Source organism: Manis pentadactyla, chromosome 1 (genome assembly GCF_030020395.1).
Source record: "Manis pentadactyla isolate mManPen7 chromosome 1, mManPen7.hap1, whole genome shotgun sequence".
Lineage (NCBI taxonomy): Eukaryota > Metazoa > Chordata > Mammalia > Pholidota > Manidae > Manis > Manis pentadactyla.
The window spans coordinates 191,404,652-191,428,351 of NC_080019.1; the positions used below are offsets into that span (position 1 = coordinate 191,404,652).

At 36.1% G+C, this 23,700-nt stretch overlaps 1 protein-coding gene across 2 annotated transcripts in view; it reads right to left on the reverse strand.

Annotated features, from left to right (window-relative positions):
- BRWD1 (bromodomain and WD repeat domain containing 1) overlaps window positions 1–23,700 on the reverse strand; it is a 132,740-nt gene that overhangs the window by 80,932 nt on the left and 28,108 nt on the right. The window contains exons 5-13 of one of the 2 annotated variants that reach the window (XM_036899281.2): window positions 20,748–20,898; window positions 18,585–18,683; window positions 18,055–18,215; window positions 15,889–16,110; window positions 5,306–5,406; window positions 4,123–4,193; window positions 2,480–2,580; window positions 1,666–1,706; window positions 716–814 (exon numbers count right to left, since the gene is read on the reverse strand). In XM_036899281.2, coding sequence (XP_036755176.2) covers window positions 716–814; window positions 1,666–1,706; window positions 2,480–2,580; window positions 4,123–4,193; window positions 5,306–5,406; window positions 15,889–16,110; window positions 18,055–18,215; window positions 18,585–18,683; window positions 20,748–20,898 — 1,046 coding nt within the window. The other variant, XM_057504606.1, reaches the window with a different exon arrangement.

The following is a 23,700-nucleotide window of genomic DNA, read 5'->3' on the forward strand; positions in this document are numbered from 1 at the left end:
AGTTATATAAGAGTTTGAATTGCACTTGAGCAAAGGTCTGACTCCAAAACATGTATTCTTTCAACCACCTCTACTGCCTCCCAACAAATACAAACCAAAAAAAGCAAGATATTTCAAATGTGTAGTATCTAACATGGGGAGTGCTTAACTTACCTCAAAGATGCTCAAATATGTTCTTTGCAGTGCTGGGGAAGAGGGACAGTTGGACAAACTTTGCTTCAAAGCTATTTTAGAAGCCAAATTTAAGCAAGCAAAAAAAGCCACTATCACTGGAACCCAATTTTTTTTTGGTCTTAACAACAAAGTGTTTGCTTAGTTTATTCACCAGACAGCTATAAGCAACTTTTTAAAAATTCCAAAAATCCTCTCTTCAGAAAAGCAAAATTTCCATACATGATATACTTGTTTATTTTTATAATTTTTTAAAAAATTGTAGGTGGTTTTAAATCAAACACCCTAAGAGGAACTCAATGCTTTTAAGAAGGAACAGTAGAACAAGTACGTGTCCTTTCCTACATATATCTAAGGATAAATTGTTTGGGGCACATGGGATTTAAGTATCTGTATATCAGACGCCCAGGAGGAAGGCGTTCACTTAGATGGTAGCTAATAATGGAAGGTGACTCCAATCCCCTCAACAAAGCAATCAGCCAACCAGGGAAAGAGACACCAAGTACTTAGGATGCACCTACTTACACAACAAACTTCAACTTACCCTGAGATTCTGGTAGCCATATCCAATAAAATGCTTCTCCATTCCAACTGCTCAAATCTCCAAATCCTTGCTGTTCCATCTCTGCTACCACTTAAGAACCTTAAAATATCCAGAGAAAGATTTTACAGTCACATTTGTGCCACCTAGGGCTACAGTTAAAATCCCAAGCAAAAAATTATTTAATGTAACTATCTTGACTGCAGGTAAATCTACAGGTGTTAATTTAAAAGACAGGGATTTAGGGGATATCTGAAAGAGAAAATTCTCATTTGCTATGATTGTTGCTGGCCCTATGAAGTAAAGCACATTTCAAACTCTATCAATAGCTTGTCAAATAGATTGAGTTTTGAGAAGACAATGTACAAATACCTGGAGAAGGACAAAAAAAACACAGGAAGAATTAAATGTACAGGTAAATTAGTTAAGAGCAAAAACTCCACTATTAGCATATTCATTCTAAGTTCAAATTAACTCATGCTGGCCACTGTAAACATAAATCAATCTTTTAACAAAGCAAAGCATTAAATAAAAATTGCAGTTTAGGAAAGGCACTTGAAAGTCTCTGGGAACCACAAAGGAGGATATAATTTACGTGATACTTTTTCTTGAGGGATATATCAATCACTGTCGTTGATTACAAAAGATTTTTGTTTTTAACTCTCAAACATAAGGTATTCCATTATCCTTGCGCTTACTTTTCCTATAAATCAAGCATTTAGCCAATGATCTAAAGGAGAACGATACTTTTGGTCACAGGAGCCAGCTGAAACTGCCAGCAGAAACTACAATTCTAAAACCTTACTTTCATGTGTCTCCTCCCCACCCCAGACTTTTCATTTAATTAATATATTTACTTGTAAGCACCTGTAATATACAAAGTGATACACTAGGAAGCACAGAAATATCTGCTTAAAAACACACTTAAGAAACACAGACACAGGCTTACTTACCGATCACCATTGTTACAAAATTGGATACTATCAACTTTATCCTAAAGGGGAAAAAACATGAAAGTGATCATCTACTTAGTTTGTAAACAACTGTTTGATGGATGGAAGCACATCTGGTTTAAAGCAAGAGATTTGCAGTTGTGCTGCTTACAACATGTACTGACATTTACTTGCAAAAAATCCATGAATTTGGTAAGACTAACATGTAACTGATCTCACAGAGGGAGATTCACGCAGTAAAAAAAAGCCTTCTAAAATTAAAGCTGTATTTACAATTAATTACATCCGTATAAAAATTGGTATGTGTGGAAAGTGATCAAAATATACATGTTTAAGCAGCTGAAAACAAGGCATACTCACTTTGATGATTATTTATGTGCAAAAAAAAGAAAAAGAAGGTTTCTTTCTTTTAATGTGATTTGAATCTATGTTTACCTAACCCCACAGAATTTCCTATGGGAGAAAAGATGATACGACCACTGACCAGTATTCTAGAATATTGAGAGTTATCTACCTTACTACACATCAGTAAAAGAGCATTCTGATTTCATGAGCATGGTTAAAATGAGCAGGTCCACCGAACCCATCGAGATAAACTGTCAACATCAAGATTTTGCACACAAAGCTGAAGTAACTACTGCAAAATATCAGCACTGTCAGGTACTGAGACGTCATTAATATCCTTCACCTTTAAATGCAATTCCTCCTACATTTAAAATTAGGACCAATAATTTCCACTAGCAATATTTGACTATGTACCAAAAGGAATATTATTTACAACTAATGTACAGAATGTCAGAATGTGAATACTTACAGTGTGGCTTTCAAGTTCTGCTATTTTTTCAGGTGCTTCAAAACCCAAAAAATACATTCTGATTACATGATCAGTACTACCTGTGGCTAAAAACATACCACCTGTAATAAAAATGTTAAGACTTAAAACTCATTTGTTAACAAATATCTGAGCAAACCCAACTTCTACATTAAATTAAGCAAGATTTTATTCCAAAACCAAATTTATCTCAATAGATCCATTTCTTGACTCACTACATGAAGACCTTTCAAAATTAATATACTACAGTGTGATGGTCTGATTTAATAAGAATATATATTTGGTCTTCATCCCTGTTTCTAGTACAGAGCCCCAAATCCCATTGGAATTTCCTAAGTGATACAAGTGATAAAAGGTGTCTTGATATTCCTAACAAACCCATTTCAACTGCACCAGAGTTTATGTCAATGAATTACTTTGGTGGGGGGAACAGGTGCTGACTACCAAGAAAACTAACCATGTGATTTGAGAACCTCAGGCCTACCCCCTAAACTCTGGGGAGGGGAAAGGGGAAGGAACTGAATCAACAGCCATGGCCAGTGAATTAATAATCAACCATGTCCATGTAACAGAGCCTCCATAAACACCCAAAATGACAGGGGTTCAGAAAGCTTCCAGGTTGGTGAACACAGATTAGGGGAGAGTGGTACACCCGGACAGTGCCCCTTCCCACATACTTTATCCTATACATCTCTTCCATCTGGCTATTCGTGAATTACAACTTTTTATAAGCTGAAAATCTAGCAACTACAATCTCTGAGTTCTGTGAGGTGCTCTTTGCTAATTAATCAAACCAAGGAAGGGTTTGTGGGAACCTCTGATCTATATAGCCAGTCAGTCAGAAGCACAGGTGACAACATGGTCTGAAGTATGGCTGGGAGGGTGTGTTGGGGAGTGGGGTGGAGTTTTCTCTGTAGGGCTCAGCCCTTAACCTGTGGAATTTCACACTATTTTCTAGGTAGACAGTGTCAGAATTGAGTTGAATTATAGGACACTCAGGTCGTGTTGGAGAATTGTTTGGTAGTGAAAAAAAAACCATATGTTTTCATCAGATGGGGCTTTAATTTAAAAAAGCAGTTCAATCTGGCAGTGTTCATTATCTCCCTCTGCTTTATTAGCTGTGGAATGACCCCTTTAAGTGCCAGTGCTCTAAAGATGGTTGAAGTTTTCAGACTTTTATGGGAGAAAACCCTTTGACCTCTCCTAAAAAAATAAAAGTTTACCACACATGGTCACTGTACACAGAAAGAAAATGGGGAATAATTTCATCAAGATGTGTGGAAAACAGGTTTAAACTATCCAAAATACGCAGTTTAGCCTGTTAAAAGAAAATCACCATTTTGGTAAATCATACACACATGGCAAAGGAATCGCTCCTGTGGACAGCTGGAGCCTATTTTTGCTGACCATCTCTTTTATCACTGACTCTAATTACTATTAGAAATTAGAGAAAGGCAGAATAGGGGAATAAAAGACAAGGCTCTCCAAATGAGTATATCACAGATTAAACTTAAATAAACAAACAGGTTATTTACCATCTATCTGATAAAGGTTTTTAGCAATAATGTGGTCATCCAACAAATATGAAAATAAAAACAAGGAAAAAATTACTAAAGATATCTTACCAACACTAAACGAAGAACAAAGCATTTGAACGCCTGGTCTAGGCTTCTCAGTAAACTTCAGGGGCCGTGGACTTTAAAAGAAGATGTTTTAAAATGCATTAGTTTAATACATTAACATGGTTTAAAGATTGGTTTTAATCTAGCATATTTAAATATTATAATCTTGTTTCTAAAGTACCTCATAATATACCAAATATTTCCACATATGCTATTACAGCCAGATGTTTTTTAGAAGACTGTCCAATCCTCATCTTCATACAGATCCTACTACAAGAAAGAGCAGCCCTGCTAACCCCTGTCCTGTACTGAGGTAACTAAAGCTCAGAAGCCAAGTGACCTGTCACCGAGGCTGCAGAGCAGGGTTGATGGCCACCAGAGTGGAGCACTGCCCAAAAGAAATGGGAAGCAAGCTACACATTAACATTAAATATTTTAGTAGCCACGTTAAAAGTAAAAAGATAAAATAAGTTTTATTTACCCCTATATATCCAAAATATCATATCAATAATATGCCTTTAATGAGAACTTTGAATTCTTTCTTTCCTATTAAGTATTTTAAATCTCCCGGAGTGTACTGAACACTTACTTATAACACATCTTGGTCTGAACAGTTTTGATAAAAATGTTATCTGTATTTTGATTTCACAAAACTTATAGTTGAAAAATTAAATTCACACACTTAAGTTGTTTGAAATATGCTTAACCACACACTTAAGTTGTGTTTGAAATATGCTTACACGTTTGTTAATACCTGAATTCTAAATGTACCAGTTTCTAAATTTAAATGATTTCCAGTTCTTCAACTGCACTCCCCCATCTGGAGCGCCCAACAGTCACGTGTGGCTAGTGAGCACTGAGCTGCACAGCAAAGCTGTATACAAACAGGTCTTTTGATTCTCTCAATTATACATTCCTAACAGTTTTCAAAATGTTTCATATACACACTCACTTTCTTTTCCACAAACATGTGTCCACTAATATAGAACTATGCTTCTTTTACATACCCAACTATATTTACTTGTAAGCAGTGGACAGTCAATATGGCACATATGCTGTATATAATTATAATTAAGTTCAAAAGTAAAAAGGCAACCACAATACATAGTTTCTCGTTATAATCAGACTTCATTAGACTAAATCACAAAATTAAAAAGGGAAACTCACTACATGATCAGTCTCTTACCTAAATTTCAGGGATTCTAAATCCCATTGCCAGAAACAAACTGTCCCGTCAGCACCAGTAGAAACCATGTATCTTTGAGAGCCTTTGGCCATTGGGCTAAACTAAAAAACAGTAACATACAATTCAGTTTCCTGAGTTTCTACGGTAATTATTTGTTTAACAGTTTTTCAAAGTTAACTGACACTCAGACATAAGAAATCCAAAATATAGGTGATACTACTGTAGTGAAAAGTCGTGACCTCTAAAAAAAGGAAAGTCTACCTGTAATTTATAAATGTAATGTGATCTCAATAAAAGATTACTTTCAAACCTAATAAATAGCTAGAAAAACTTTTATAAAGAGAAAGTGAAGATCTAGTCCTATCAATATAAGAGTATCACAAAGCCAACAGTTAAAACTATGTAGCACATTGGTACACTGATTGCATGACCAATGGAGAAAGTATAAAGTCCAAAAGGGACCTAATACAAGACTTAGGACACTACCTCAAGCCAGCTGAGGAAACAACAGATTGCTGCATAAATGATAAGAAAACAACTGTGCAGCAATCCAGAATCTATTTTTCAGACTGTGCACCAGGATAAATCCCTAGTAGGTCAGTAGTACACTTAAAAAAAAAGCCGTAAAAGAATTATAACAAAACGCAAGAATTATATTCCAACCTCAGAACAGGGCTAACATTTGTATTTAATGTAGTACCAACTGTGTTACACAAACAAGCTAGAGAAAGGACGATCAATTTGGTCCAGAGACATCTAAGGCAGCTTAAAAGATGGAGAGGAAAATACAAAGAAAACAGAAAAACACACAAGGCAAAGGAACAATATGAAGAGAAGCACAAAAGTGTAAGAGAATATGGTATGTGAGTAACAGAAAGACCTGTGTGACTAAAGCCTTCATTTTTGCAAGTCGTGGGGAAATGTGTTTAATGCAGAGATGATGACCCAGTAACAAGTCAAGAGGTAACTGTAGTTCTCAAGTAAAAAAAAAAAACCACCAAAGGCAACCCAAAGGTTTGACAGCGGTATACAAACAGTGACTGAACGGAACAAAGAGCCAAGAATCAATCCAACCTATCTAACTGTAATGGAGGACAGTACGCTCCGACTTCCCCCAGAACAGGGAGGAAAGCCATGAAGGAAGAAGCAACACAGACCTGCTGCTCAGGACACAGTCAAGACAAAGGAGTTTAGCAAACGAAGACCATACTGCCATTAATTAACAGAAAAGGAAGAGTTGGGAAGAAACTTTTGTTAAGACGATTTACATACTTATATATCATTACAACATCCCAAGGTCTTATCACTTATTATCCCTGTTGCACGATTTTTTCCAAGGTTATATATATACTTTGTAAGGGAGCTTCTTCCCTTCTTAAAGAAGCTTCTTCCAAGCTCCTTCCTTCCCTACAAGTAAACAAAATGAAGGTTTTTTTTTTTTAAGTGTTAGAACTGATTATTTACATCTGAGTGTTATGTTCCAAAATATGGACTGAAACTGAGTTTTCAAGAATATCCCACTAAAAGAAATAACTGAAGTTATATGACTAATTGGATACTCTCATCAATTAAAACATCACAGTAAAATCTGCAACCTTGCCTACACAAAATACTTTAAGAATTTTAACCTGAATGTCTATGGAAGAACAATTTTCCTTTCCTTCCCATCACCTGTATTCTAAGATCAAATTCCCAGATGTACTAGTGGTTTGTTGCTTTTACCTCACTGAGGTCTATTCCTAGTTCACACCATACTGTTTTCTACAAAAAACCTTTAAAAAAATTTTTTTAAATACATAGCATGGCAAAAAAAAGTTGCGGGTTTTATTCATTTGTTTAGTTTTGGCTATTTGTGTTTTTCTCTTTGAAATAAACTTGATAGCATGCTAAGTTCCATTAAAACAAAGCAATTGGTATTTCAAATGTGAATACACAGACTTTATGTCATGATTTGGAGAGATCTGACATCTTCACAACATTGAGTCCTCTGATTCAGGAGTTCAATAGACATTTTCTCTCATTTAGACTATTCCCTTCATAACATCAACCCTCCCCCATCCCAAGGTCCGGTCATATTTTTAAGATTTTCTTTCTATAGACTTTCCCATTCCTGTGTGCTTAAATAAGGCTTCTGTTGTTATTGTGAATTATATTCTTTTTAAATTATATTTGCTAAAGGGTTATTGATGGTTTACAAGAACTTGTTGGTTTTAGGACATGGTCCTGTATGTATCCATTTTAAGCAGCTCTCAGCAGTTCTTATAGGCTTTAATATAATTCCACACTGAAATATCTGAGATTGGAGTTTTTAAGAGATCTTTTTCTTTTTAAGTGCCCACCAGGCTCTTAAACTTTCAAGCCTTCCTTTTACTGTTCCTGTTAGCAACATTTCCTAAAATGCAGTATCACTTTAAAATGCAGTATTATTTTATTAATCACCCTCAAAGCTACAAGCCACTCATCAATATAATATGCATTTCTGGGTATTAAATTTAAGTGTCTCATTCTTCTAAGATGGGATGCATAAAGCAATCAGCAAGAACTATGATTGCTCAACGTTCCTTTTGGTTTTGATTCTGTACTATAATCTTGTAAGTCTATTTCCAAAATCAAAAATCTACATATTTTGAAAAAGTATCTAGTAATAATATATGACTGGGAGCATAATAATTTCTTTTACAACATGTGCAGTGGCAAAATAAGGAGTCTTTACTATATGCTGATCCTCTGCTATTAAAGAATGCATTGCTGAAAGGTAGTTATGTGTCCTATTAAATGTTAAAATGCAAATCTTTCTTGTGTGCTTACATGTGCATTCTACACAGACCTTGTGTGTTTGTGTGTGTGCTGTGTGTGTGGTAAAATTCACACAATATACAACTAGCCATTTTCACCATTTTAAAATGTACAGTTCAATGGCATTTAGAATACTCACATTACGTAACAACCATTAACACTATCTGGTCCCAGAGCTATTATTTTATGAGATAAATTGTAACCTGTCAAGGCATTTTCAATTGATTCTCATGGCTTTTTAAAGTAGGCCCCAAACTGCTTGAAAATGAGAATTTTGTCTCTTCCTTTCTCATATTTACACATTTTTGTTCTTTCTTGCCCGGTAGTATTTGCTCATGCTGAACACTTGCAGTGACAATACAGTGTTCATTTTTCCCACACATTTAATTTTGCAGTACTTCAAATATGCATAAAAAGTGCAAGAACAGAACAATGAACAGTCATACACCCATCACCAAGACTCATCAATCATTACTATTTTGACATACTTCCCTCTCATACAGCTGGATGGACATGAACTACCTGAACCGAAGCTGCAGACATAAGGACATTGAAGCCCAAAAATTCTCAGCATTTATCTCGTAAGAACAATGACTTTCTCCTTCATGACTATAATACATTTATCAACACTCAAGATTTAGTATCAATACTACTATGTAATATGCAATTCATACTGGAATTACCCCAAATTTCTCAAAGGTCTGTTAGAGGTCTTTTTCTCTCCTAAACCTAGAACTCAAATCAAAGCTCACGCATTACAATGCTATCAGTAAAATTTTCCTACTTTACTATACAGTTCTCTCACCTTTTATTGCTTTTCTTGAAACCACATTTTTGGAGAAATGGGATTTATTTCAGACTGTCTCATTTTTGTTCCTTTATTCATCTGTCGTATGTGAGTTTTAGTCTTTCAAGAACTATGGCTTTGTTGATCTTCTGTTAAACTTATTTGTTCTATTGCATCAAAAAGAATAAAATACCTAGGAATAAACCTAACCAAGGAAGTGAAAGACCTATACCATAAAAACTGCAAGGCACTCAGGAAAGAAAAAAAGAAGGTACCAATAAACGGAAATACATCCCGTGCTTGTGGATAGGAAGAATTAATATTGTCAAAATGACCATCCTGCCTAAAGCAGTCTACAGATTCGATGTAATCCCTTTCAAAATACCAACGGCATTCTTCAACAAACTAGAGCAAATAGTTCTAAAGTTCATATGGAACCACAAAAGACCCCCAGTAGTCATACCAATCCTGAGAAGGAAGAATAAAGCTCAGGGGAATTATGCCCTCCAACTTTAAACTGTACTACAAAGCCACAGTAATCAAGACAATTTGGTACTGGCACAAGAACAGACCCACAGATTAATGCAACAGAATAGAGAGCCCAGATATAAACCCAAGCATAGATGGTCAGTTAATATATGGTAAAGGAGCCATGGATATACAATGGGGAAATGACAGCCTCTTCAACAACTGGTGTTGGCAAAACTGGACAACTACATGCAAGAGAATGAAATTGGATTATTGTCTATCCCCATACACAAAAGTAAACTCAAAATGGATCAAAGACCTGAATGTAAGTCATGAAACCATAAAACTCTTAGAAAAAAACATAAGCAAAAATCTCTTGAACATAAACACTAGCAACTTTTTCCTGAACGCATCTCCTCGGGCAAGGGAAACAAAAGGAAAAACGAACAATTGGGACTGCATCAAACTAAAAAACTTCTGTACAGGAAAGGCCACCATCAACAGAAAAGGCATCCTACAGTATGAGAGAATATATTTGTAAATGGCATATCCAACAAGGGGTTAACATCCAAAATACATAAAGAACTCACAAGCCTCAACACCCAAAAAGCAATTAACCCAATTAAAAAATAGGTGGAGGATATGAAAAGACAATTCTCCAAAGAAGAAATTCAGATGGCCAACAGGCACATGAAAAGATGCTCCACATCGCTAATTATCAGGGAAACACAAATTAAAACCACAATGAGATATCACTTCACACCAGTTAGGATGGCCAACATCCAAAAGACAAGGAACAACAAATGCTGGCGAGGATGCAGAGAAAGGGGAACCCTCCTACACTGCTGGTGGAAATGTAAATTAGTTCAACCATTGTGGAAAGTAACATGGAGGGTCCTCAAAAAATGAAAAATAGAAATACCATCTGACCCAGGAATTCCACTCCTAGGAACTGACCCAAAAAAAGCAAGATCTCAGATTCAAAGACATATGCACCCCTGTTTATTGCAGCACTATTTACAACAACCAAGATATGGAAGTAACCTAAGTGCCCATCAGTAGATGAATGGATAAAGAAGAGGTGGTACATTTATACAATGGAATACTACCATTTACAACAACATGGATGGAGCTAGAGGGTATTATGCTCAGTGAAATAAGTCAGGCAGAAAAAGACAAGTTAAGTGATTTCCCTCATTTGTGGAGTGTAACAATGAAGCAAAACTGAAGGAACTAAACAGCAGCAGACTCACAGACTTCAAGAAGGGACTGGTGGTTACCAAAGGGGAGGGTGGAGGGTGGGTGGGGAGGGTCGGGGAGGTGGATTGTGAAGTATCACGATTGGTGCACATGGTGTGTGTGTGGGTCACAGGAAAGAGTGTAGCTCAGAGAAGACAAACAGGGACTCTTGTGGTATCTTACTACACTGATGGACAGTGACTGCAATGGTGTATATAGGGGAACTCGATAATAAGGGTCAATGTAATAACCACATTGTTTTTCTTGTGAAACCTTCATAAGAGTGTACATCAATGATACCTTAATAAGGAAACAAAAGATATATATATAAGAAAAAAAACCTTACTTGTTCTATCCTTAATTTCTGTACTTTCCAACTTCCTCCTTCTTTGTTTCCTGTTATTTTTCTAATTGCCAGAGAAATACACTTGATCACTGAATGGCTTTTTATTTAATATATGCACTGAGAGCTATAAATTTCCCTTTCAGCACAGATTCAGCCATGTATAAATTATCTACTGCACTTAACAAATTACCCCAAAACTTAGCTACTAAAAACAACAATAAATATTTGCTATCTCAGAGTGGAAGGGCCAAGACTTCAGGAGCAGTTTAGCTCCTGGTGTTTCTGGCTCAGAGTCTCATAAGGTTGCAGTCAAGATATCAGCCTGAGCTTAACTGGGGATGGAGGACCTGCTTCCAACAGGGCCGACTCAAGTGGCTATGGAGGAGACTCGTTATTTGTCATAAAGCCCTTTCCATAAGGCTGTTTGAGTGTTTTATCGACATGGAATCTGGCTCCCTATAAGATCAGTAAATTAAGACAGAAGCTTCCATGTCTTTCATTATCCAGTAGTGGAAGTCACAATACAACATCTTCCCAATATCCTATAGGTTACAAAGGTCAACCACATTCAACATGAAGACAACCAGGAACATGACTACCAGCAGGAAATAATCACTGGGCACCATCTTGGCTGGCTGGCTACCAAACTCTCCACAAGTATGTAATATTTTCATTATTAATCAGTTCACAATATTCTCAAATTATTATTGTGACTTCTTTGATGCATGAGCTATTTAAAATTGTACTGCTGAACTTACCCAAGTGAGGATTATCTGTTACTAATTTTGGCTGCTAGTTATTTCTAGCTTAACTGCACTAGTGTCAGAGAATATACTTAGGATTATTTTAGTATTTCCAAATGTGTTGAGAATTTGCTTTAAGGGTCATCATGTGGAAAATATGTAACATCCCACCTATGACTTAAAAAATATGAAATATTATATGCAGTATTCAAATATGTCAACATTATACTGTTCAAATGTTCATTCTTAATGACACAGACTATTCTTTGAATTACTGAGAGAGGCAGAGGTGTATCTAATCCCAATTGTGACAGTGGAGAGCTAGTTTCCCCACAGATTCTTTTTTGCTTTATGTATCTTGAGGCTGTGTTCCAAATAGTGACAAATTTAGAACTCTACCTCCTGTCTAATGAATCCCTCTATCATTATAAATTGTCCCTCTTTGTCTCTAAAAAACATTATTGCCTTAAAGCTCATTTACCTAATGTTAAGTATGTTACACCAGCCTTCTTATGGTTAATGTTTGCATAATCTTTTCCATCCTTTACTTTCAGCCTCCTATTATCCTTATATTGAAGGTGGGGTTTTGTTCATTTATTTGTATCTGAAATCTTTGTCTCTTTTTATTTGGACCATTTAAGGCACTTACAAGTTAAATAATCATGATTATATTGCCATCCAATGTTACCTGAGCATCACCTTAGTACTTTCTCGTATTTCTTTTTCTCTCGTCTTCTTTTTCATTTTTTTATTATTCCATACTCCCCCACCCCCAGCCTCCAGTTAGCTTGGTAATTATTGTCTTGTTATTCTTTTAGTTGTTGGAGATTACAAAATGCATCTTCACCTTATTAAAAGTCTAGTAATATGTTTATTTTCAACTTCTCAAACAATGCAAAGATCTAAGAATATTAAAGTTGCCACCCCTAATTTACAAGCTATTATTACTATTATTTTAATTCCATATATATTTTTAACCCAATATACTTGTATTTACTCAATGTATTCCCATGACCCACACAGGTTTCTTTTTAAACTCTTCATTCCTTCTTGAACCTCCAAACCTGGAATCCTATTCCCTCTATGCCTGAAGAACACTATTCAGAATTCCCCTTTATGTCAGTGGTATTTTCGATGGGTTCAGAGTTCCTGACCACCAGTCATTTCCTATTATCAGCACTCTGAAACAGCACTTGTCTGTCACCTTCCACTGGGAAGCCAGCCATCAGTCTTACTGTTTCTTGATTTCCCTCTGGTTTAAGAGTTCCCTTGGGTTTTACTCTGAAGTTCAATAGCTATAGCTTTGTGCATACTATTCTGCTCAGGATTTCTGTGTTTCTGTAGATTTATTTCTTCAGTGCACCTTATTTTCAGCTATACTCACTTCAAGCACAGCTTTTGCTTCATTACTTTCTTCAGGAATTCCAATTATACATATGATATACACGCATGCATACCCATGTGGTATATTTTCAGCATATCCTCTCTATTAAACTCATTCTGTTATAGTCCAATATCTTCCCTCTGTGCTTCAGTCCACTTTTCTTCTGACATCACTTCCAGTTAATTCTCTTTCTCTTTGATTTCTTCAGTTGTGTCTAATCTGCCATTATCACTATCCATTGAATTCTTAAATTCAGTTGTAGAGTTCAAGGCTAGAATTTCCTTTCTACTAATTTCCAATTCTCTGCTGAAATTTTTTCTTACTTTTAATTAGTTGAATTTACTATGTATTAATTGTTCTAAGATATAACCTCCCCAATCACTATGTCTTTCAAAAATTCTGCTAAGCCTCTCAGTCACCTCCTGTGGAATTGGCAAATGCCTTCAAAATCAAGGTTCCTTTTATCTACTGTATCTCAGCTCCATAATTGCTTATTACATTAGTAACTCAGGTATTTTCTCACTTTCATCCAGCTTGTCTAGTTGTTTTTGAAAAAAGAAGGCTAAGTCAGCCATGCATTATGTCTTTCATTACTGAGAAATGTTCATCTGCTATTCTATTAGACAGACAAAAGGTTCTACCTCTGATTGTAATCTGGCTATGTCTGACACTAACATTTTTGAGACTAAAATTTATTAAGTGACACTATATAATGCTACCCTTAATGCTAAACTTGAGAAAGGTGTACACTAAAATAGTAATTATTTCTAGATGGTAAACCTCTATGGAGATGTTCTATTTGCTATTAATTATCATCTCATTTTTCTGCAAACATTACTTGTGCTTTTTCATAAACTGAAAACCTTTATTGAAATAAAGGTTTTTCTATATGCAAGTAACAGTATCTTCTATACTCCAAGCAAAGAACGTGAAAAAGGTTAATTAACTAAAATTATTTGTTTGACTTCAAAGTAACCAGTAGTAAACACAGATGAACCTCCTATTATATTAAAATCTTGCTACCACTGGAGTAGATTTTTTCAGATATATTCTGTAGATAACAAACACGCGGGCTGCCATTACCAAAAGAAGGGGTTTCAGGGAAGACAAGAGTTGCACTGAGATACTGAAGAATTTTGGAGTGGCTTTCAGACGCCCTCATCTCACAAAGTACCAGGAGTTTTCGTACCATGAGTTTTCTCACTTACTACTACAGTGCCATCAAGTTCGTATCATAGAAGGAAATGACGGCTGTGGAACACAGTTAGAATTTAATTTTCAAACAAAGAAACCTTCCAGAGAACAAAATATTCCTTGTAAATAAAAATGAACAGGCAAACGAAAGTCCTGCTTAAATTTTCAAAATAAAACACTTAAAACCCCAATTACAGTTTGCCTTCATTGAAAAGTTAAGTCTACAGTCTCTATTCTTTGAGAACACGGACCAGAAAAGTCACCTTTGTCACAGAACTTCCCACCAAATCTATGTAGAGATCACCTAACATACAGCCTGGGTGAATTCATATACACAAATGGAACCACTCCCATAGTTTTAACCTCAAGTTACAGGCACCAATGTGCCTTAAGAGATCTTACAAAGCATTACCTCCTAACAAAATGTAATTTTCAAAAAATGACTGAATAGCACCATTTTCAGTCCCTAATGAACTAATGGATCTAAGACAGTAATCATCAATGGCTACTAGAGAGACCACCAGACATTTTATACCTGAAGAACACAAGCCTCTACATCAATGAAGTGTGGTTCTTGCGGGAGGAGTAGCAGGATCAAGGAACCTGAAGTGAAAATTCTCAGGCCCCACTTCCAATATTTTGAAGCAGAATCTTTGGGTGGGGCCTAGACATCTGTGTTTTAATCAAGGCCTCCAGGTGACACTCATGCACATTAAACACAACTACTGTGCTGAATCCAAGAACCAATTTACAGGAAAAACAGAGAAGCAAGTTAATCTACTCCTCAAAGGTGCAAATGGTAAAATCCAAACTGTGGGAACTCTACATAGTATAATCCAATTCCTTTAACAAAGAAACGGCAAGGGGCTTTTAAAGAAGAATTGGGCAAAAGGATGCAATTTGTTTTAAGCTTCTTTTAATCTACAGCAACCAATTATAAGGTATAAACTTTGGCTCCTAATTCAAACAAACAAAATAATGCTATTTATGATACAACTAGAAATTTGAACATCAATAAATAATAAGGTTGTATTTGTTTTTAAATCCTTGTCTTTTAAAAAGACATACTGAACTATTTACAGAAAAAAAAATTATGAAATCTATGATTTGCTCCAGGTACAAGGTAAAGAGGTTGAGGAAGAATTGTCAATGGGTTGATAGGCACATAGGGGGGGTCACTGTACTATTCTATTTATAGTCAAAATTTCATATATATACACACACACACACACATACACATACATATTTTAAAAATACATAAAATATATTTAAAATAAAAAAGTGTTAATATATTGCAGTAAATTTAATCAACTTATCAAAAGCCACACATTTTAAAGTAGAAAAATCATTAACCTATCACCAATTTGTAACTGACATTCATTCGGTTCAACCCTAAACATAAAGGAAGCAGTAAGTCATCCATCAGGCTTTATGCAAAGCTCAAACTGCATCAGATATTTATTACATCACCCTTCCACGACTTAAGCAAGTATAATTAATTATATTTTCTCGGTTACTAAATTTAAAATAGATCATGTAATTACTAAGGATCTTACTTTCCTCCAAAAAGAGTTTTAAAGGAAAAAGTTTTAAAGAAAAAGCAAATCAACACTACAGCTAGTTTACCTGTAAAGATGTAATTGAGCCTGTGTGTCCTTGGAGTACAGCTACAGGGGCACAAGTTCTTAAGCACCACACTCTGATTATTTTATCACAGCTCCCTGCAGCGATCATTGTATTCTCATAGTTCACTGCCATATCTGAGATTTCTGCAGAATGGCCTCTTAATGTGGATAATAGGCGGCCATTATGTGTTGACCAAATCTTCACCAAACAATCATCTGAACCCTAAGAAAAAATACACCCCAAAAATAAATGTTAATACAGCAGATCTTCCATAGTATTTTTTAAAATACCATTTACATATCACTCAAATTAAGTATGTGTAACTCCTCTTTTTCCAACCATAGAATACTCTTTAAATTATGAATCTTATGGTCCAAACACTTAATAGTAGCTTTTTTCTTCACATCAAATGTCTGCATAAAGATATGGTGATGTTTTCATTTCTATGGAACAGACCACATTATAAACACGATTTTCCCAAAATTCTCTGCCAAGCAGTAAGTCCACCTAAAAGCTCAAGACTCACTTATTTTCAATTAACAATGTTAAACGTTAGTTTAACTCACATCAAACTAAATGATTGGACGAGTGTTAAGGACAGATGTGTATTTCACAGACTGAGTAAATGGCACCCCCAAAGGCAACTAAAAAATAATGGGACTGGCACCCTCAATTTAAATAACCAAACAACAGTGTCTCAAATTTATAGTACCAGCCAGCATCCATCCACTCAGCAAATATTTGAGTATCTAACTCTGAACCTCACAAATGTAAAAAGAAACTTAAACTTCTTACCCACCCTAATTTTTCCTTACAACATTAAAATGGTAAACTCCAAATATTTACATATAATTTTATAATAATTACAAAACAGTCTCTCAGGGTTCAAGTCATCAAGCAGTCTCCCTGAATCAGAGAGTGATCAATGTGAATATGAATCAACTCCAGAGATCTAGATTTTTGTGGGGGGTTTTTTGGTTGTTTTTGGTTAATAAGCAATGTGAATATGAATCAACTCCAGAGACCTAGATTTTTGTGGGGGGTTTTTTGGTTGTTTTTGGTTAATAAACGTTCTAGAAATTAACCTAATTCAGCTGTAGGAGATTAGGCATGCGTATTTTTAAGCATCCTTGATAATGACACCTAAGAGCCAGAGCTCTAAAGCAAAGTCTCACAAGCACCACACAAGGTCTAACTATCTGCATCTAAATCACTTGGGATATGTAATAAAAATGCAAATTCATTGGCCCCCACCCCAGACCTACTGATCAAAATCCCTAAGAATAGGAAACAGAAACTATATGTTTCTTAAGATTTCCTAGATGATGCCGATGCACACGAAAGAGCTCCAGATACTGAGACAGGGACCATGGGTGTAGTCAGAGTAGGGTGAGGGCCTCCAGAAAAAGCAAGGCAGGATAATTGCAGTCAGAGCAATGTAACTACATGCAAGGAAACCCCCTACCAAAACTCTGTGTTAAACATTAAGCTCTGCAGTCATTCTTCAGGGAGATCAGTTAATATTCCCGAGTTAAAGAAGAGTAGCACATGTTTTTATTATGCTAATCATTTGTAATTATGTGTAAGATTCACTTTAGCATACTAAAAGGCCCAGGCCTATATGCTCTTTTCTCCTTCGGACCTGATGTGATTTACAAACTGGGCAACTAATTTGGCATGTAGGCCCAGCTGTAAACAACATAGTAAAAGGCAGGAAGGATTCCACCTTAAAGTGAAGATTGGATTTTAATACCCAGGAAGTTAAGAACTGAGATTCTTAACTTACTCTTTAGCAAACAGACAATAACTCAGCCCACCTTGGGGGCTGGGCAGGCAGTGTTTGATATGCTCCCAGATCAAGACTCTGGTATCTCAGGGAGAAATCAGAGCAGGAAGTACCATGTTCAGGGACCACTTAACAAGTCCACACCCCTAAGCCTTTTCTCATGTTCCCAAAAATCCTCAACTGCCTATAAAACCTCTAGACAACGCACCACTATGGGCTCTCTTTTTCTCTCCTGGTGTGAGCCAGGAGCTCTGTCCTCTCACTGTATCCCTAACTAAAAGCCTCCCCTACCTTGAGTGTTTGCTAAGTTCATTCTTCGACTCCACAAACAAGAATCCCAGCATCAATACCACCAAATTGAGTTTAAAATGTTAACTCACTGTAAAGATTCTATGTCCTGTCCTATCAAATGCTACACAATAAACAGCAGATAGATGTCCGAGAATCCTTCTGTGCATTTTTATATGCTGATACATAATTCCTGGAAATGTTGTGCTAAAAGTGGAACACCCTCTGAGTTGTTTTCCTCGATGTATCTCCACTAGGAAATAAAAACAACAAAAATGGTTAAGGGGGAGCAAATATGTAAAAAGCTAAGAAACACTCCAAAACAATTTCTACAGAGTCATAAAATCTATGTTCAACAAAATATTTAAGGACACACGTTTCTTCCCAATTCTGTTCTACTATAATCACTAGTACAGACTGCTTAGTACAGTTAAGATGTTTCACTCATTTTATTTTAAGTAGTAATTTTAGAAAAACAATAAATTTGAAAATTGATACTTGTTACTATTCAACCACCACCACTACCAGTATATTCCCTTTTAAATTCTAATATAGCAGTTACAAAGTTGGTCAAAGAGGTAAAGAAAGATTTTGGGTCCTCTGAAAAGCAAACCTCACTTACCAAGATTTGGTGGGGAACCATAATTCACTGGCATTTCAGGAGGTCTTCCTCTGTGAAGAGCAGCAAAGGCAGAGCCCTTCCAAATTGTGTGCCTGCAGTCTTTAAAATGAATTTTAGATACACATAAAATCTTGAAATTTAACCCAAAGAAAGATTTTATAGAATACTTACGTATATTGTAATAAACTGTTTATTCAAAGTTTTACCAATTATTATACTTCAACAGAAAAGCCCTAGAGGTTTATTAGACTATTTCTGAAGGAAAAAAGAAGTTTTAAGACATCTCAGATACAACAACTAACATTTGCACAGCACTTTACAATTTACAAAGTGCTTTCCACATACATTATCTCATTGAATCCTCACAACAACCCTGTGAGGTAGGTATTACCATAAATTTATAAGTGAGGTAACTGAGGCTCAAAGGTTCTAGGTCCTTTAAAGAGATCCACCGCACATGATTAGTCAAGATGGACTATAAAACCAGATCTTTTAACCCCCAAGACCCATTCAATACCAAGTAAGATTTCATTTTTCAATGCAGAATTATACCATACAGTATTAATGATACAAGGTCATAATCACAACTGATCCAACTTTCCAAAATGGAAATTTTTGTAAGGAAAACTTTAATTTATTTGATTTATATGAAAACCCTTCATTTAGTAAATTTAAATGTTGAGTTTTAAAATTTATTTTCGCCATTATTACCACTGACTTTAATCTCCTTAGGAAGTACTGACAAAATTATATGGCTTTCCTCTTGTTTAAGGATCATAGATAATCCTTTATACAAGAGCACATATGTAGGAGGATCTGTCTGCCTGAACACTAATTCTAAAGTCCCATCCCTCTTTGACCTACCAGCAAATATACTAAGAAACAGTATCTGTCCTCCCTGCAAGAGACAGCAGCAGAACATGGATGACGCTGTGCTAGAAATCAGCTTCTTCCAAACACAGAAAGAGAAAGGGTAGAAAGGGATCATATAAAACCTCTACTGAGCCTCGGGTGCCCCAAACTAACAAGCATATTACGTTTTACATAAATGGACTCAATACTACTATCATGATCAAAAAGTGGTTACAAGGCATCCTCTCATGGCACTAATACAAAACAGAAATATGGTCCCTACCCTAGGGCAGCTTGCTGAATGAAGTCTCTTCTAAGGTCTGCCAGTTCTAAAGCAGTGCTCATCACGAAACAACATAGAGCTTGACACAAGTTAAGAAAACAGGCTACCCAGGCAACTACTATAAAACAACCTAAAATATAATAATTACAAGGTGAACAGGGACACAAAACGGAAGAATATGAACAGTTTCCTGATTCAAGTCACGCAGAGGTGGCATGGCCAGAGATCACTAACAAACAACTAGAGCTGACAAACCAGTCTGGCATGGAACCAAGAGAGAGGATTGTTCTTCCTCAGTCAAGCTTTGTACTGGTGGTGCTTCTAACAGGCAGCATCGTATCAACAACAGATCTTAAAAATAATCATGGGGGATGAACATGACGGATGCTCAGGTTCCGAAGAGCCAACATTCTTGACCATTAGCAGGTAAAGCCATGTTGTATACATAGATCATATCACATACATATACGCAGTCTAAATGATTTATACCACGCTAACAGAAAAAGAACAGGATTCCAAACATTTTGCCACCACATAACTTTGCAAAAGAATTAAGTTGATGAAGGAAAAAAACCATGCAATTGTACATTTTTGCTGCTTGTTTTCAAACTATCAAATTTAGAAAATCACTTCACTTATAACAAAGGGCTTTCAGAATCTAAATATCAAATGAAATACCTCTAGCATTTAAAGAGTTTATTAGACACATACAATTACATTCAATGAAGTTATAAGTGAGCTACAAAATAGAAAATTAAGAACTCACATTGATAAAACCTCAAACACATCTCAGAATAAACTTAAGCTTTTTGGCTTAACATCTATGCCTTTATCATTTTTTTTAATGCAGAAGGACCCATTTAACACTTATGTCAATCTCTATGCTAAATGCAGAGAATTTTATAGTCCATATCATGGTTTATAGTAGTAACATATCACCTTTCTTCCACAATGCTTACATTACTTCACAATTATAATTATTATTAAGCAAGTAATACAAAGCAGAACACTTCTTCAAATTAAGGTACCTTTTGCTGTACGTAGCAAAGACTGCCTTCCTGCACCAAGTAAAGAAGTGACTCTTGAAATACTGGGTGGAATTTCTTTATCCAAAATAGGACCGATGCGCTGACAGATTTGCAACAGATGATCAGGAGCCACATGCTTATTGGACAAGACCTGAATGGAGAACAAGTTTTAAAAACAACACTGTTTACAATAGTATTAAAAAATACTAAACATTTAATGAAGTCTGACAAAACATTTGAAAAGCATATACAATGAAAACTACAAACCATTGCTGAGAAACTGAAGACCCAAACAGTAAATTCATCTATAGATTCAAAGCCAACCCAATCAAAACTCCAAAAGAATTTTGTAGAAATTGACACTTTTATTTTAAAACCCATATGCAAATGGCCTAGAAAGGCCAAAGCAGTTTTGAAAAAGAACAAAGTTCAAAGCTAACAGTACCCAATTTTAGGACTTGGGACAACTGATCTTTGACAAAGGTGTAAAGGAGAAAGAAAGAATCTTTTCAACAAATGGTGCTGGAATAATTGGCATCCACTTGCCAAAGGGGGAAAAAAATTAACTTTGATGCATACAATGCACCATAAACAAGTATCTCAAGACAGATCATACATCTAAACATATAATCTAAAACCATAAAACTTACAAAAAGGGAACATTGTAGAGTATCTTTATGATCTGGGGTTGGGCAGTTTTCCAATATAACACCAAAAGAATAATCCACAAAAGAACTAATCAATAACCTGGACTTCACCAAAACTAACTGCTGGTTTTCTTCCAAAAGTACAGTTAAGACGAAAAGATAATGCAGAGACTTGCAAAGATAGTGCAAAGCATTTATATGATAAAGGACTTCTATCCAGAACATATAAAGAACTCTCAAAACCCTCCCCCACCAAAAAATCTAATTTTTAAAATGGAGCAAGAGATGTGAAAAGACACTCCACCAAATAAAACTCATAAATGGCAAAAAAATGCATAAAAACAGGCTCAACATCAGTTGTAATTGATGAAATACAAATTAAAACCATAATGAGTTATCACTACACTCCTATATTAGAATGGCTAAAATTCAAAAGACTGATCAGACAGTATAACAAAGAGAAGACAAGTAGTGATTCTACAGCATCTTACTACACTGATGGACAGTGACTGTAATGGGGTATGTGGTGAGGACTTGATAATGGGGGGAGTCTAGCAACCATAATGTTGCTCATGTAATTGTACATTAATAATACCAAAAGAAAAAAAGAGAAAGAAAAAAAGAAGTAGTCAGCAAGTATGGCAAACACCCCAGCTATTTGGAAAAGAGCAGTGACCACCCAAATGAAACAGCCGCAAGTATAAATCAAGGGCAGCATTACTAGGGTGCAACCAAATTTAAAAGAATGACCTTAGCACCCCTCTCCCCTTCCAGCCATGCTACCAACAGACCAGCTCAATCCCAGTCAGCATCTGGATCCCACAGGTTGAATGCTTGCTCACACCACACATTCACTGAGGACTTGCAGGGCTTGGCACTGTTCTCAGATGAGAGGACAGGAGACAGAGAGGTGCCCCTGATCACACCACAGTGACAGTCTGAGGAGGGATGGAGGCAACACACTCTGAAACGCGTATAGAACACAAGGACTTCAGACACATAGCAGAGTCTGCAGGATAGGGAGCAACTTCAGAATGCATGGCCAGGAGGCGCTATGACCTGAGGATGAGGGAGCCGGGATACAAGACAGTCCAGAGAGTAGAGCTCACATTTGCAAAGACCTAAGAAGGGCGGCTGCTACGGCATCAAGTACTGCCTTGAGGCTCCACATCTGGGCTCTCCCATCCTTTTCACTCCTGAAAGCCAGACTGATCTCACTTTACTATTCTGCTTAAAAACCTGTTGATTCCCACTGCCTATATAATAAAGTCCCTAAGAACTGAAGAAAAAAAAAAAAGACTGAACAGACCAAGACTGGCAAAAATGTGCAGAAATACTGGTGGGAATGTAAAACAGTACAACCACTTTGGAAAAGAGCTGGGAAGTTAAACACATACCCCTACATATTATCCGGCTATCCAACAAGCTTTCTTTTTAAGAGCCCTGAGTAGATAACCCAAATGTCCATTAACAGGTGAATACACACATTATTGTTTACCTGTACAAAGGAGTAGTATTCAGGAACAAAAAGAATGAACTATTAACAACACAAAATGACATGGATGAGTCTCATAATTACGCTAAAGTCAGAAAAAGAATACATACTACATACTACATGACTTCATTTATATAAAACTATTGGAAATACAAACAGACAGTCACACAGACCAGACCAGAAGTTGCTGGGTGTGAGGTTTGGGGAGAAAGGAGAAGAACTGCAACGGGGAACAGGCAATCCTGGGGAGTGACACACATACTCACTGTCTTCACCTGAGTGTAAACACTTCCAAATTTATCCACTGGAAAGACTGATAAATATGTGCAGTTTATTGTACAGCAATTATAACTAAAACAAAAAACAAATGGAAACACAAAGCATACTGTGCTAAGTTTACTTCAAGAATAGGCCTAATGTTACCTGATATGCAAGTACCTGGCAGAAAAAATGCTACATACCTACAGAAAAATATTCAAGAACTCAGGGACGAATTTAAGATGGAGATTCAATCATTAAGAAATTCCGTATCTGAAAAGAAACATACAATGGATGGATTTAAAAGCAGATTAGACGTACTAGAAGAGACGATAAATGGAATAGAAATAATAAAAGAGGAACAGAAAGAAGCTAAGGCACAGGGAGAAAAAAGAATCGTTAGGAATGAAAGAATATTGAGAACTGTGTGAACAATGCAAATGGGGCAATATACACATTACAGGGGTACCAGAAAAAGAAGAGACAAAAAGGGATAGAAAGTGTCTTTGAGGAGCTAATTCCCCAATCTGCGGAAGGAGATTAGTATCTCAGG